Source organism: Dermacentor albipictus, unplaced genomic scaffold (assembly GCF_038994185.2).
Source record: "Dermacentor albipictus isolate Rhodes 1998 colony unplaced genomic scaffold, USDA_Dalb.pri_finalv2 scaffold_60, whole genome shotgun sequence".
Taxonomy (NCBI): Eukaryota; Metazoa; Arthropoda; class Arachnida; order Ixodida; family Ixodidae; genus Dermacentor; species Dermacentor albipictus.
In genome coordinates this window covers 189,066-202,046 of record NW_027225614.1, presented here as the reverse complement: position 1 = coordinate 202,046, position 12,981 = coordinate 189,066, and the positions used below count along the sequence as shown (strand labels likewise).

General features: G+C 47.2%; 1 protein-coding gene across 1 annotated transcript in view; it reads left to right on the top strand.

Annotated features, from left to right (window-relative positions):
* The window catches only part of LOC139053046 (uncharacterized), a 40,000-nt gene extending 27,774 nt beyond the window's left edge, over positions 1-12,226 (top strand). Inside the window, exon 6 of the mRNA XM_070530181.1 lies at positions 11,980-12,226. Coding sequence (XP_070386282.1) covers positions 11,980-12,145 — 166 coding nt within the window. The 3' untranslated portion in view covers positions 12,146-12,226. The remainder of the gene's footprint in view (positions 1-11,979) is intronic.
* Positions 12,227-12,981: the final 755 nt, after the last annotated feature.

The window sequence follows — 12,981 nt, the reverse complement described above, 5'->3', positions numbered from 1 at the left end:
AGAGAAATAATAAAACACACAAACATTGCACTAGCGCGTACAACAGGACACGGACAGGAGCATGAAAAAGACACACCGAACGCTACACATTAACTGGCTTTATTCTCAGGAGGACACAAACATATAGGCAAAAAGACACTTGCTACATGATAAATCCCTGAAGCGCCTGCGCAATGGCACCCTATTGTGCAAGACCTATTTCCTCTGCTGTCAAATTTAAGTTAGGTTTGCTGATCATGGGCCCTATAATGTAAAACTATTCCAATATGTTTCTATTCCAATTTCCTGACGTCAAATTTGCGTAACCACCGACGCAAGCACCGGGCGGTCACCCATAGGGTTGTCTGAACAGACCAATCAAACGCTCTCCTCGTTCATAGGAGGTCCCTTTTGTTTGCTTGAAAAACGAATAACATTGCCTACACTGAGCGGCTTGTTGTATCTAATTGGCTGACAAGAGGCGAGGAGAACGCTCAAGTGGAGAGGGATTCACTAGGGCAGAGCCAGTGCACTGAAAACCGATAACCGGATGAAGAGGGTGGTGCCGGCGTCTGCGATTGGTCGGCTTTCCCTTACTTAGGTTGTGGTGGCTGGTCGAAAATCGCGGCGGCATGCAACGGAAGCTTAAGAATGACGCTAAAATTGACCCTCAGCAAAGAAGAGTTGGCAGAATGAGGTAGTAAACGTGTCGAAAGTGCTTGAAAACGTTACACGGTCACGCAAGAAGTTTTATTATACGCAAATACACCCATGCTCTCCGGCAGGTGCGAGTAGCCAGCGTCTCAGCGATCGGCGGCAGCTATCTTTTATTCCTTTCGGAACGGGGCAGCCTGCGGCTATTCCGAAAAAAATTCAGTTTTGTTCGGCATATTAATGCATCTTTATCGCGTACACGTCACTTTGACGCGGTGAGTTCGTGCGGTTTTGTGACGTCGCGTGACAGGCAGGTGAAGTGGGTGCAGCCCGAAAACTTTTTACCATTAGCCGAGGGCTAATGGCGAAAAGGGGTCGAATCAGAAATAACTGTTTTTCTTTTTTCTGTAAAATCATGCATAATCAGTGTGCACACATCATATCAGATGGGGAGGTATTGCGGTTTTTGTAACGTCGCGTGACAGACAGGTGAAGTGGGGGGTGGTCGAAAAAAGTTTTTGACCAATCGCGGAGGGCTGATAGCAGAATTGGAATAGAAAAGTTTGGAATAGTTTTACGTTATAGCGCCCCATGATTGATGATGGGATTGATCATGTAGCAAGTGTCTTTTTGCCTATATATTTGTGTCCTCCTGAGAATAAATCCAGTTGATGTCGGGTGTTCGGTGAGTCATTTTCATGTTCCTGTCCGTGTCCCCTTATAAGAATAACCACCAACTAGCCCAGCTTTCTGCCTTAAACACAAACAGAATGTCTGCGTTTTTTTTTCTTACTTCGTACCGAAGCAAGACCACTTCGTCTGCTCGTTCCCAGGGTCGTGTGGTCACGTGCGCAGGTACCGAAAGTATGCCATTTTGTACCGTGTTCCAGCGAGTGATCATGCTCTGCGATCCGCTTGTTCTGCCTCAGTATTCGTGTAGCAGCGAATTATATCGCGTGTCATGTTTCCTTGTGTCATTTCCTTGCACGCCAAATCGTGCGCTGCTCGAACGAGGCAACAGCTCGCGCGCGACGCCGTTGGCGGAAATGCGTAGTGCCGAAAAAAAAGCAAGAGGCAAAAAAGAAAAGAAGAAGGTGGGGCCTGTGACGTATGCGTCATGCGTTCCTCGAGGTCCAGTATGGGAGAACGCAGGGAAGGAATTTCGTTTGCGTAGGCTAGACGGGGCGAGTGGAGAGAGCGTCTTGCTAGGCAGTGGAGCCCGCCTACCTGAAATCATGGGTTCGCGGCACTGAAATACAGTGAAAGCTCGTTAATTCGAACTTCAATAATTCCAATTTATGGATAATTCGAACTGTACGATTTGGTCCGGCCAAGCTCCACAGAAGTCTATGTATAAAAAAGTCCGTTAATTCGAACGCGAGAAGGTTCCCTCACGGATAATTCGAACTACGCTCGCCTGGCACACGGCCAGAGAAACACGCCTACTGCCTACACACAAGGCTGTATTGCCTCCAAAATGGAGAGAACGGCGAGAGAAGGCAAAATCGGAAAAAATCTAACCTGCGCGGGGTCAGCCAGAAGCCAGCAGCGGCTGCCACCTCTCTGTTCTACGTAACCTCCGAGACTTCTTGCCCGTTGCGAATCTCGGAGGCTTTGCAAATCTTGTACAGCTGCTAATGTTGTGCGGAGATGGCACGGCAAGCGCCAAAACGCAGCGAATCAAGTACGTCGCAGCTGCGCTTGCAATCAAGAACCAACGAATCAGGGCCTTCGCCGCCTTCACATGTTCAGCGTCTTTGTCTCGGCAGTCTTCATCGGTTGTGCACCTCTGTTTTCAGATTAAGAGGTATTGGCCATCGCGATTCATTGTGATGGTGTTAAGCCTCGGCTAACGTTCGTTTCTGTGGACATCGGTGGTGGGGTACAGTCGGACCCAGAGCTTCGACTTGAAGATGGCGTGTGCCCGCAGTAAACGCCATCACTTTCTGACATGCCCTACTGCTCCCGAATCGCAGTCTACTGTTGCTCTCCTTCACTTTCGTTAGTTCGAACTTTCGTTAACTCGAACTCAAGCGGCTTCCCCTTGCGGTTCGAATTAACGAGCTTTTACTGTATTTCTATGTCGGCTATTAATGAGCCGATTTGAAAAATGTTTGTGGTAGAACGCTCCCTAGAGGACACGTAATAACTTCGAGCGTATAACCAAAATTTCCTATGGGGCCTGGTGAGGGGCTGTTTAAGAGCGTGGTTATATGCTGGCGAAATGTTTGATTATCTTGTTCGGATGCTTAAATATGAAAGGGAAAGAACACGCTTTGTTTCCGTTATGCTAGACTGATGATCATATTTTCGGGATACAAAACGATCGCACATATTGTACGCTGACTCCATATGGTTAGTAAGATTATTGTGTTTGGGTGACCAGATACGAGCCCTCTTTAGTTCTTTGGAGTGGCGCTTACGTTCACTTGTAAGCTTTATTTTAGCTCACAATATTTTAGATTTCAGAAATATTGATTGGATCTTATAGTGGGCATGCATGATGCTTTGTACTTATTTGTCTGAACAGATAACTTAATTTTGTCACAGCTTGAGGCGCCGCAATGAAGCTTTGGTTTCTTTTAACTTATGAAAACTCTTATAGTATTAACATGTGGGACTGCAGCTCTCTTTAGCCTTCCATAAGGTGTAACGTAAGCAGAAACAAGTGTCTTGAGTCCCGCTGACAAAGGCTCTCGCGTTGCGGAGGCAGACGCATTGATGATAGCAAAACTTTCCAGAAGACTTCGGTTGCACACATCGCTAAGCTGATAAGTGGATTCTCCGGCTACCTAAGCAGATTTGTGAATTTCAGGGTGCGAGCACTGGCAACGAAAGTTTCCACTTGTTCGGCGCGATTTCAGTTCACCACCATATTTACTCATCACTGCAAGCTTTGTCGAGCCCCCCGAGCCGTTCTCTTTCCCATACTACGGGTCTGTCCAAGTATACATATCTTTAGCAGTCCACAGGTCTCGCAAATTACTACGACGCAGCAAGGGAGGCCACACTGCGGAGCTCTGACCCGGACGACCAGGTATGGGTCGCAGGGCGGGCAGAGGCAGCCGCCAGGCAGCACAGACCGTCACCTAACGCAGCTGCAGAAACCACCAGCGATTCGTTTCAACTACAAGTTTTGTCTATCCGTCCATCCATTCTCCCCAAAATTTCGCAGGCGATAACACAATTTAATGGACGAGAATACATTGAGTTGTTGCGTCTGCTCAGCATCTTAATTTGATTGATTGAGTTGAGATCGCATATACCAGCTAATTGTCAACCGCGCAATGCTAATTTTTGAGAATTTACCCACCGTGGTTTCTTAGTAGCTATGGTGTTGGGCTGCTGAAGCACGAGGTCGCGGGATCGAATCCCGGCTACGGCGGCCGCATTTCGATGAGGGCGAAATACGACAACACCCGTGTACCTAAATTTAGGTGCACGTTAGAGAACCCCAGCTGGTCGAAATTTCCAGAATCCACCACTACTGCGTGCCTCATAATCATAAAGGGGTTTTGGCACGTAAAACCGTATATTTTAATTTTTAATTTTTAATAATTTAGTTCTAGAGTTTCTTTGAACAAGAGCGTCGATATACGGGGCCACTTTTTTGTTTTTGGCAACAACAAATTTAAAAAAAAATGCGAACAACATACCTCACGGTAATGCCATGTTTGCCTCTCGAGTGTATGTTTTGGCAGCCTCTAGATACAGATCAATTTCCGCATTTATGTACGTAATTAACGAAGTTACGCCAATTTTTTAGTTATCTATAATACGTGGCTACAGCAAATGAGCACTTTGTATTCAGTGCTGGACACTACATATCCACAATATGAAATTTTTAATAGTGGAGTTCATGTGGGAAGTACGCGAACAATTAATTCCCCTTGACAAGTTCCGTGAAATCGAAACTGGCTGTGTCGTCAGTGTCAGCGCTCCCGTCGCCTTTGGTCACGCAGCCGCTGTCACCACCGGTCCGATTCCGCGAGCAGCTTCCGTTATCTCTTTGCTGTCTGCGGCGTTGGCCTGTTGCTTCAATGTCACCACCGCCAAATTTACATCGTCGATCAGTCGGTCGCCACGTTGGCGCTGTAGCTCCAACCCCGGTCTTTAAGTTTTTTAGATAATGCAGCCGTAGTAGGATATCAAACTATGGCGTCGACTGTGAACGACACAGCTCAGAATGGCTTCACTGGTGGACACTAGGCTGTCAGTTCAAGAAAAATTCACAAGATGATCGCTTATTTGACAATGAGCAGAAACGCCCGTCTAGCGCTGCATTATTACGCTTCCCATCATCGAGGCCAGTGCGTTCTTGCACAAACATTCCATTTATACGCCGGTTCAACAATTTTGTTGCAAGTGTATAACAAAAGACCAGCAGGACATCGAAAGCGTACGTCGCAAGCGAAACGTTTGAAGAAACCAATATTCGCATATTTTGAAGCAAAGCCCAAAGCAGTACGCGAGACGTTGCCAAGTCTTTTTCGAGCAAATATCACAAGAGTGTGAAGAGCCCTCGTGAAGCATCGCGTGAACCCATTTCATGTGAGCCTACACCAAGAACTAAGAGACACAAACTTGTTGAGACGTCTGGATTTTTGCATTTTGCAATTGGGCGCTAATTCAACCAGACGCAGATCCAAATTTTGCAAGAAAATAATTTAGGCAGCTCAAGCCCAGTTTTGTCGAAATTCAACTATGAACATTCAGAATGCACATTACTTGGCAAATGTGAATAAGCACTAGCTCTACGAGCAGAACCCCCTCATGTTGGCGTTGGGTAGCGCCGCCGAACCTATCATGACCAGCAGTTGGCGTGGGGAACTCTGAGGTGTGCTTGTGTGTGCGCGCGCTCCGACTGTTCATGCGATGTATCTCTTTTCATTTTATTAAACCTTGTTTGTTACATCGTTCACACATCAGGAGGGAGATGAGACTCCGCTCCTTCGGCGATTCAGAAGGCCATAGAACATTCGTGAGTGACTGCTATCGTTCGGAGTTCGAGAAACGCGCTACTGCGGAAGACGGCTAGCTATGGCGAGCGGCGATGCTAGGCCTGACCCGTCAGTGGATTCTGTGGGCAAGTGTAGCGTCAGAACCAACAGCTCCTCGAGAAACTTGCTATGCAGGCGCCGATGCGAGTGACTGCGGACGTGTCTGCGGGCTTCTGCGGGCTCGAGGACGACATTACTGCGAAGGAATGGATTGTCGAGTTCAACCAAATGGCAAGCTGGGCAGAGTGGAATGACGAGGAGAAGCTCACCGTGACGAAATTAAAATTGTCGGATCCTGCGTGCGACTGGCACCATTCCACGAGAGGAAGTTGTGCTGCGTGACCGTCTTGGGGAGCCGCCTTTCCAGATGCCTACCATCGAAAGGCGGCTACCATCGAAGACACAGCAATGAAGGTTCATGGAACAGCGCGTCCAACAGAGCACTACTAGAGCTACGTTCGTGAGAAAGAAAATCTTTGTGTGTGTCTCGGCATTACTGTGGAAGAAACTAAAAAAAAATAAATCGTCACAGGATTGGTGTCGAGAGAATTAAGTTACGCCTCAAGGAACCGTGCCCACAATTCCATTAATGACCTGCTGAGCGACATTAACAGTAAGGGGTGCTTCGCGAAAAAAAATCGCGAAGCGAAGTTTATGCCAGATCAAAGACACAGCAATCAGAAGCCTGTGCAATTTTTGAAGACAAGCGAACCGCCGTCACTACAGGACAAGAACGCTATGAAGCAGACACGCCAGCGTGGAACAAAGTGCTACAATTGTCAAGAATGTGGTCACCCCGCAGGAGATTGCCCGAATCCACGACGTGATAAGAAATGCACTTCTTGCGGCAAACAAGGGCACGGCACAAAGGTCTTTCCCGAGCTCAAATGAAACACGCTTCACATCGTCCACATAGAAAGCAAAAATGAGAATGAAAAGTCGCGACTGTCGCAGCCATTCAAAACTGTAAAGGTCAATGGCGAGCCTGCAGCCTCTCTTCCGGACACGGATGGACAGATCACCTTGATCAATTAAAAATGCGCCATGCAGATAAGCAAACGAGTAGCCAGCCCAAATAACTGTGAGCAGTTGCGCGGTATTCGTGGAACTTGTGAAATGATGGGCGAGATGGAGGCTTATTTAGAAGTTGACAGTAACCTGTTCCAAGGGCGTGAGAATACACGTAGTTCCAGACGATGCCTTCACGGGGCCTGATGCTATCGTGGGAATGGAAATTAACTCACCAAATGTTCTTCTAGAGAAGAAAGAAGGCACCACCGTGCTGATGGATGAGCGAGGCGTCCCGTGTCTCAGCGATATTGAAATAAATAGCGACCATAAGCGAGTGGCCCCGCCTACCAGTGAGAAGATCAAGCTTGAAGGTAACATGGTTCAGTGGGTTACCGCGGCCTCACATTGTGTGGAACCAAGTGGTCTTGCGCTTTTCTCTGGAAACAATGAGGTGAAATCCTTGTGTCAACTGAAAGATAGGAAGACAAGCCTCCCGGTCATGAACCTATTGCCCCCACTAGGACATTACATTTAATAAAGGTCACGTAGTCAAGCGTGGTGATTGTGTCCAGCTTGAGAATCCTGGTGGGCCAGAATCTTCTGCAAGTGTTCAACTACGTTTAACAAGCCGCAAAAGTGATATCACCTATAAAGGCTGAGGAAGTCAAGGTCGGCCGTCTGTCACACAAGTACAGAAAGAGGAGCTATACGAGTAGTTGAAGCGAAACCGAAAGTACTTTGCAATGCGCATCAAGAAACTCGGATGCACAATTGTGGTGACAATGTCCATTCAGGAAAAACGGGGCGTACAGCAATGCGTCGACCCCCTTATTGAGCTTGGTGAGCAGAATGACAGGCGCTTCGGCAAATCATTGACGGGCCAAGACAGGCAGAACGACGACGAACGGGACCACGACATCCCCAGGACTGGGTTGCTGACTGGCTGAAGACAGCCAGTGGAACAGACTGGTCGAGCGTTGGTGTTGGCTAGCGCCGCTAAACCTATTGTCATCAGCAGTTGATGGGTGGAACGCTGAGGGGCGCTTGTGTGTGCGCGCGCTCTGAGTGTTCTCGCGATGTATCGCTTTTCATGTCATTAAACCTTGTCTGTTCTAATATCGCTTACACAAGTATGGTTGTCTGTTAATGTATGATGCGGAATTTACTATGACCAAGGGTTGGGGTCGTATTTTTTGATGCCACACTCTCTGGGGAGCTATACTCCGAGCGAATACTAAAAGAAGTAGGAAAATTAATCTCGTAACTGCCGCTAAACAATTTGAGATACACTTGGCACCAACACTATGGAGCTCCTCCGCATTCCTACTGTGGGTAAGCGAGGAACCTTCACAACACTTCTCCTCCTCAATGAATAGGACGCAGTGAACCCGTTCCGTTGCCGGCACGCACTCCAGACCTCTCTCGACTTTTTCCCCTCGCGATATGTAAAGAGTGTTTAGGCCACGGAAGCGCCGCTATGGAAGGCCTCAAAGCAAGAATCATTGCTGCATGAGCTGCAATTCTACCTCGATACTCAAGCGAATCTTGCATTCCATGAAAGACAGTTTGATGACGTGTGTTGTCATGAATGGGCCATCATTTTGAAGTCTTTAAAAAGCACGTAATTGGAACAACAATGCATGTACGTGATCGCGGGTGCGTGTGTGTTTGTTAAATAAATGCATTTGCTAGCGAGTGGCTCGCTGAGCGATGGCTTCCATGATTAAAGCTGTATTGGTTCTGCTCCGATTTCGTTGAGCTGGTTGTAATTGCTAGGCTTACATTATTCTTTTTAAATGTGATTAGCATTCTTTGCCTACTTCACGTGCTTTGAGCCTATCCATCCATCCATCCATCCATCCATCCATCCATCCATCCATCCATCCATCCATCCATCCATCCATCCATCCATCCATCCATCCATCCATCCATCCATCCATCCATCCATCCATCCATCCATCCATCCATCCATCCATCCATCCGTCCGTCCGTCCGTCCGTCTGTCCGTCCATCGAATATTCTTGCACCGACTCAGTGGCGCTAGTTGTTTAATAGCAAGAGCTTGGGGGACTAAGTAAATTCTCGAGCACATTATTTACTCGCACGTTGCCGATCACCTTGAAAGTAATCGTTTCTTCTTTAAGAATAAATATGGCTTCCGACCTGATTTGTCTTGTGAGACTCAGCATTTTGAATTCATCGCTGACATCCAATTAAATTTCGACTCCTCGTTTCAAGCTGACATCATATACATAGAGTTCTCAAAAGCCTTTGACCGCGTTGCACACAAACGCCTATTAAATAAACTCTGTTGCCTCAGTCTTGACTATGTTGGGGCAAGCCCAGAATATGTGCCAGGCCAAACAACACATAAAAGAATGCGGAGCAGTGGGAGGCCACGCTGCTTAGCGCAGTCAACGAGGTCCAACGACAAGTCATCAGGCAAGCTGAAGATGCCGCCATATAAGGGAGGGGAGATAAACGTCCTCTGACACCTGCCATTTTCATTAAAAGTTGTTTCATCATCATCTCAATCTTGACACCTTAACCCTTTCGTGGAAAGTATTCTTTTTATCCAATCATTTACAGTTCACAGTCATCGGTGGTCATCACTCCGCCATGACTTCTGTAAATTCTGGAGTCCCTCAAGGATCAGTGCTTGGCCCTGTGCTCTTTTTAATTTATATAAATGAGTTGCCATCGGGAATTTTATCATTACTGGACCCTTCGCTGACGAATGTGGCCTGTACTGCCGCATAACCAGCGCTAGTGACCACGACTTACTGCAAAACGATCTCTGCTTGATAGAAAACTGGTGCACATGCTCGCGCTGGATGATGCAGACTAATGCTTCTAAATGTAAAGTTATGCGAGTATCTCGCAAGCAGTCGTAACTCGGAATACAACTACTCATTAAATTCAACGAACCTAATACATGTACACGAACAGAGGTACCTTGTCATCCTAATCAGTAGCAACTTAATGTGCTCCCAACAAATTACTCAACTTGTGACTAGTGCATTAAAGAAACTTGCTTATATATTAGAAGAACGTTATTTCTGTGTTCGCCCTCAGTCCGCCAAACAGCACATGTAACCTTCATTCGCGCTAAACTTCAATACTCATTATTCATTCGGAGCCCTCATCAAAGCTGCCTAATTAGGCTACTAGAATCCGTGCAAAACCGTGCTGCTCGCTTCATAACGTCTAACTACAACCACCATTCGAGCATCATTAGTATTCAATAGCATCAACTGCAATCTCTCGATGTCAGACGCAAGCTATCTCGACTCTGCTAATTTCATAAATTGTATTGTTGTGTTCCTAACTTGCACGGCTCCTTACTACTACCTCCCGTCCGCTATTTACGTCGGCTATTAAACTGTATGAGCATCCAACGACTTTTTGATGGAACCATCGCGTTTAACAAATCATTTCTCTCTGTAGCCATTGAGAATGAAACAACTTACCCGAATCGGTCGTTGCAGAGCGTGACCCGCTAGCATTCAAACAACTGATAGCAAACCTGATTTGCTCAGAATCACGTCAATACTCCGCCCACGCGTCTGTACGTTTCTATACACACAAATTACTGTTACTTTTAGGCATTTAGGCAATAAGTATGTTACTTTTGAAGCTTTCTGTGTACATACGTTCTCTGTGAGATCACTTCTACGCAAATTGTCATTTCGGTTCGCGCTGATCATGCTTTCTGCTGTTATGACTGATGTCCCCCTCCTTATGTAATACCCCACTGAGGCCTTTAAGGGTCTGATAAGTATGACGATGATGTCCGCTTGTCGTAAAAAATCTGTAGCATTCAAAATAAAAAGCGGATAATTTGAGAAATAAGAAGTTTGTCATTTTATTTGTTGTATTTTAACGCATTCGAATGAGGGAAAATATAGGTGCAAGAATGCGCCATATGTCCCCTGTTCGCATTCGACGTAGGATAGAACGATATTGCCTGAAAGAGGAGGCACGCCTTTGATGCGCCCGAGAAAGGCGCGGCAAGCGGGTTACGGTAAGTGCGCAGACCGACAGTCACAGCTGGACAGTCACAGTATTGCTACATTGCGATAATATGTTAAGAAGGCGAAGCGCTGGCGCGTTTCGTTGCGCAGCCTTCTGTGCTTGGAGCGCGGAAGCAGTGTGACGCGCAGGGCGCGCTCATGTTGTCATACGCGGCTTTTTGTCTACATATTTTTTTGCTTGCACCTTCGGCGCGTTCCGCGCTATCTCCGTTCACTGACTGCCGTCGAGCAAACGGGGGTAAAACTCGGGTGAACGAGAAACTCGGCGCATCCTGCGTAGCACTCCAGGATACTTTTGATGTACGCTCACCTCACCTGGCGTTATGACCCAGTTAGCGAAACGCAGCTTGGTCGTCGTGTGAAAGTAAGCTCTCTCTCTCTTTCTCTCTCTCTCTCTCTCTCTCTCTCTCTCTCTCTCTCTCTATATATATATATATATATATATATATATATATATATATATATATATATATATATATATATATATATATATATATATATATATATATGCCTATTGTTCTTGCGTGTTCCATGCTGTGTCCGTTCACTGACTGGCATCGAGCAAAATCAGGCAAGAACTCCTGTGTTCGAGAAACCCGCCTCAGTCTGCATAGCACTCAGAAAGGTTTGGGTACGAACTAGTTGGTACGGATCATTCATATATAAAACAGTGCCAAAAAAACACAGGACCAGGGAGGACACAGGACCAGCCCTCGTCCTGTGTACTCCCTTGTCCGTCTTTTTTGGCGCTGTTTTAAATATGAATGAACTGCATAGCACTCCAGTATAAACCTACATAAACCTACTGAGCGCGGTTACTGCCTTGAACATTGTAAGGTACACCAGAATCGAGTGAAGGACCTGGAGCACATTATTGAGTGCAAGCAGTTAGGAACGGAGCTGTCGGGCGGCAACTGCTACCATTGCGGGACAAATACAGCGATTATTTTCCAATATACTGCAGTCTAGGGGCATGCTTGAGATCAGACATGTGCCTACTTTAATGGCCGTATGGGCGCGCGAGAATGCTGCTCTGCGTTTTGTCTAATGCTTCTCCGAAACGAAGTGCACTCATGGTGACCTGCCATCGTTATGGAGACACTCGCGCCTTCTTCATACGGCGTGTTGAAACGTTTAAACTTGGCTTTCTTCTGTCTTTACTGGAACAGTCGCTTGTGACTGCACCCGCAGAAATAAGCTCTCGGTTGCTCTTCGCGCAGGCAGCTAGTAATTGCCCAATCACCTGACAGTCTCGGTGAAACGGTTGTCACATCTCGTACCTCGAACATTTTTGCTTACAGTTCCACGCCCGTACTGAAGGGGGTCTCCGCAGGCAACGCTACCTGGCATCACCGCTCAGGAGTCGCTCACGAGAGCCCGGTGAGCGCCTCACACGCTACTACCCCGTGGGAGGAATCCCAACAAGACCAGCCCGGCCCTTCAGACATGTCTCAACTGCATCACTGAGGCCATCCGAATACGGCAACCATCGATGATGGCCATGAGCGCATTAGTTTTACGACAATGGAATAAAGTGTTTACCTCCAATTTGGGCATCCGGGTGTACCCTTTTGCATTGCTGCACGTGGAAAAGACAGTCTTAGCATAGCGTATAGCAGCAAACGCATGGGGCTAGCGTTAGTGCTCCACACTGCGCATGCGTTGTACGTAAATGGTGCTGGATCTCTCACGTACGTACGCTATTTTTGGGATCTAGTGTTGAACTCTAACGCGCACAAGGGGAGCCTTACGCACGACAACATGGCGGCGCCAGTCAAAGCGAGAGCTGCCCGCTTGGGATCTATCGAGTCGTCGGCCTGCACTGTTCGGTACATTCGTTCCCCACTAATGCTCGTGTTTGCTTTAGATTTGTTTCATGATGCTTCTGCAGTGGCGTACTGGTGACAAATGGGCGTTGTTTTCGAGATACGTTCTCAATAAGCGGCGCAGTAAGCGTTGGACTAGCCCAACATTTCGTATGGATTTGCATTACCAGTGCTTTGTGTTTTTACATTTAGATGGTGCCATATATGTATGTGTTAACGTTAGCGTTTTGCTGCGTTCCGACATTCTATAAGACTAGCTTGTGTCGCGCACTGCAGCCTTAGTGTTCACTAATTTTGTTTCTAACTGATTACCTTGTGGCACATGTTTCTATTTACAAATTCAAGCGGGTGAGACTACAAGGCACAGGCACGTACCCAGGGGGGGGGGGGCCCGGGGGGGCCCGGGCCCCGCCCCGAAATCAAGTGGCGTACCCCCCCCCCCCCTCCCCATCCATGCCACCACTCCTCACACATTCC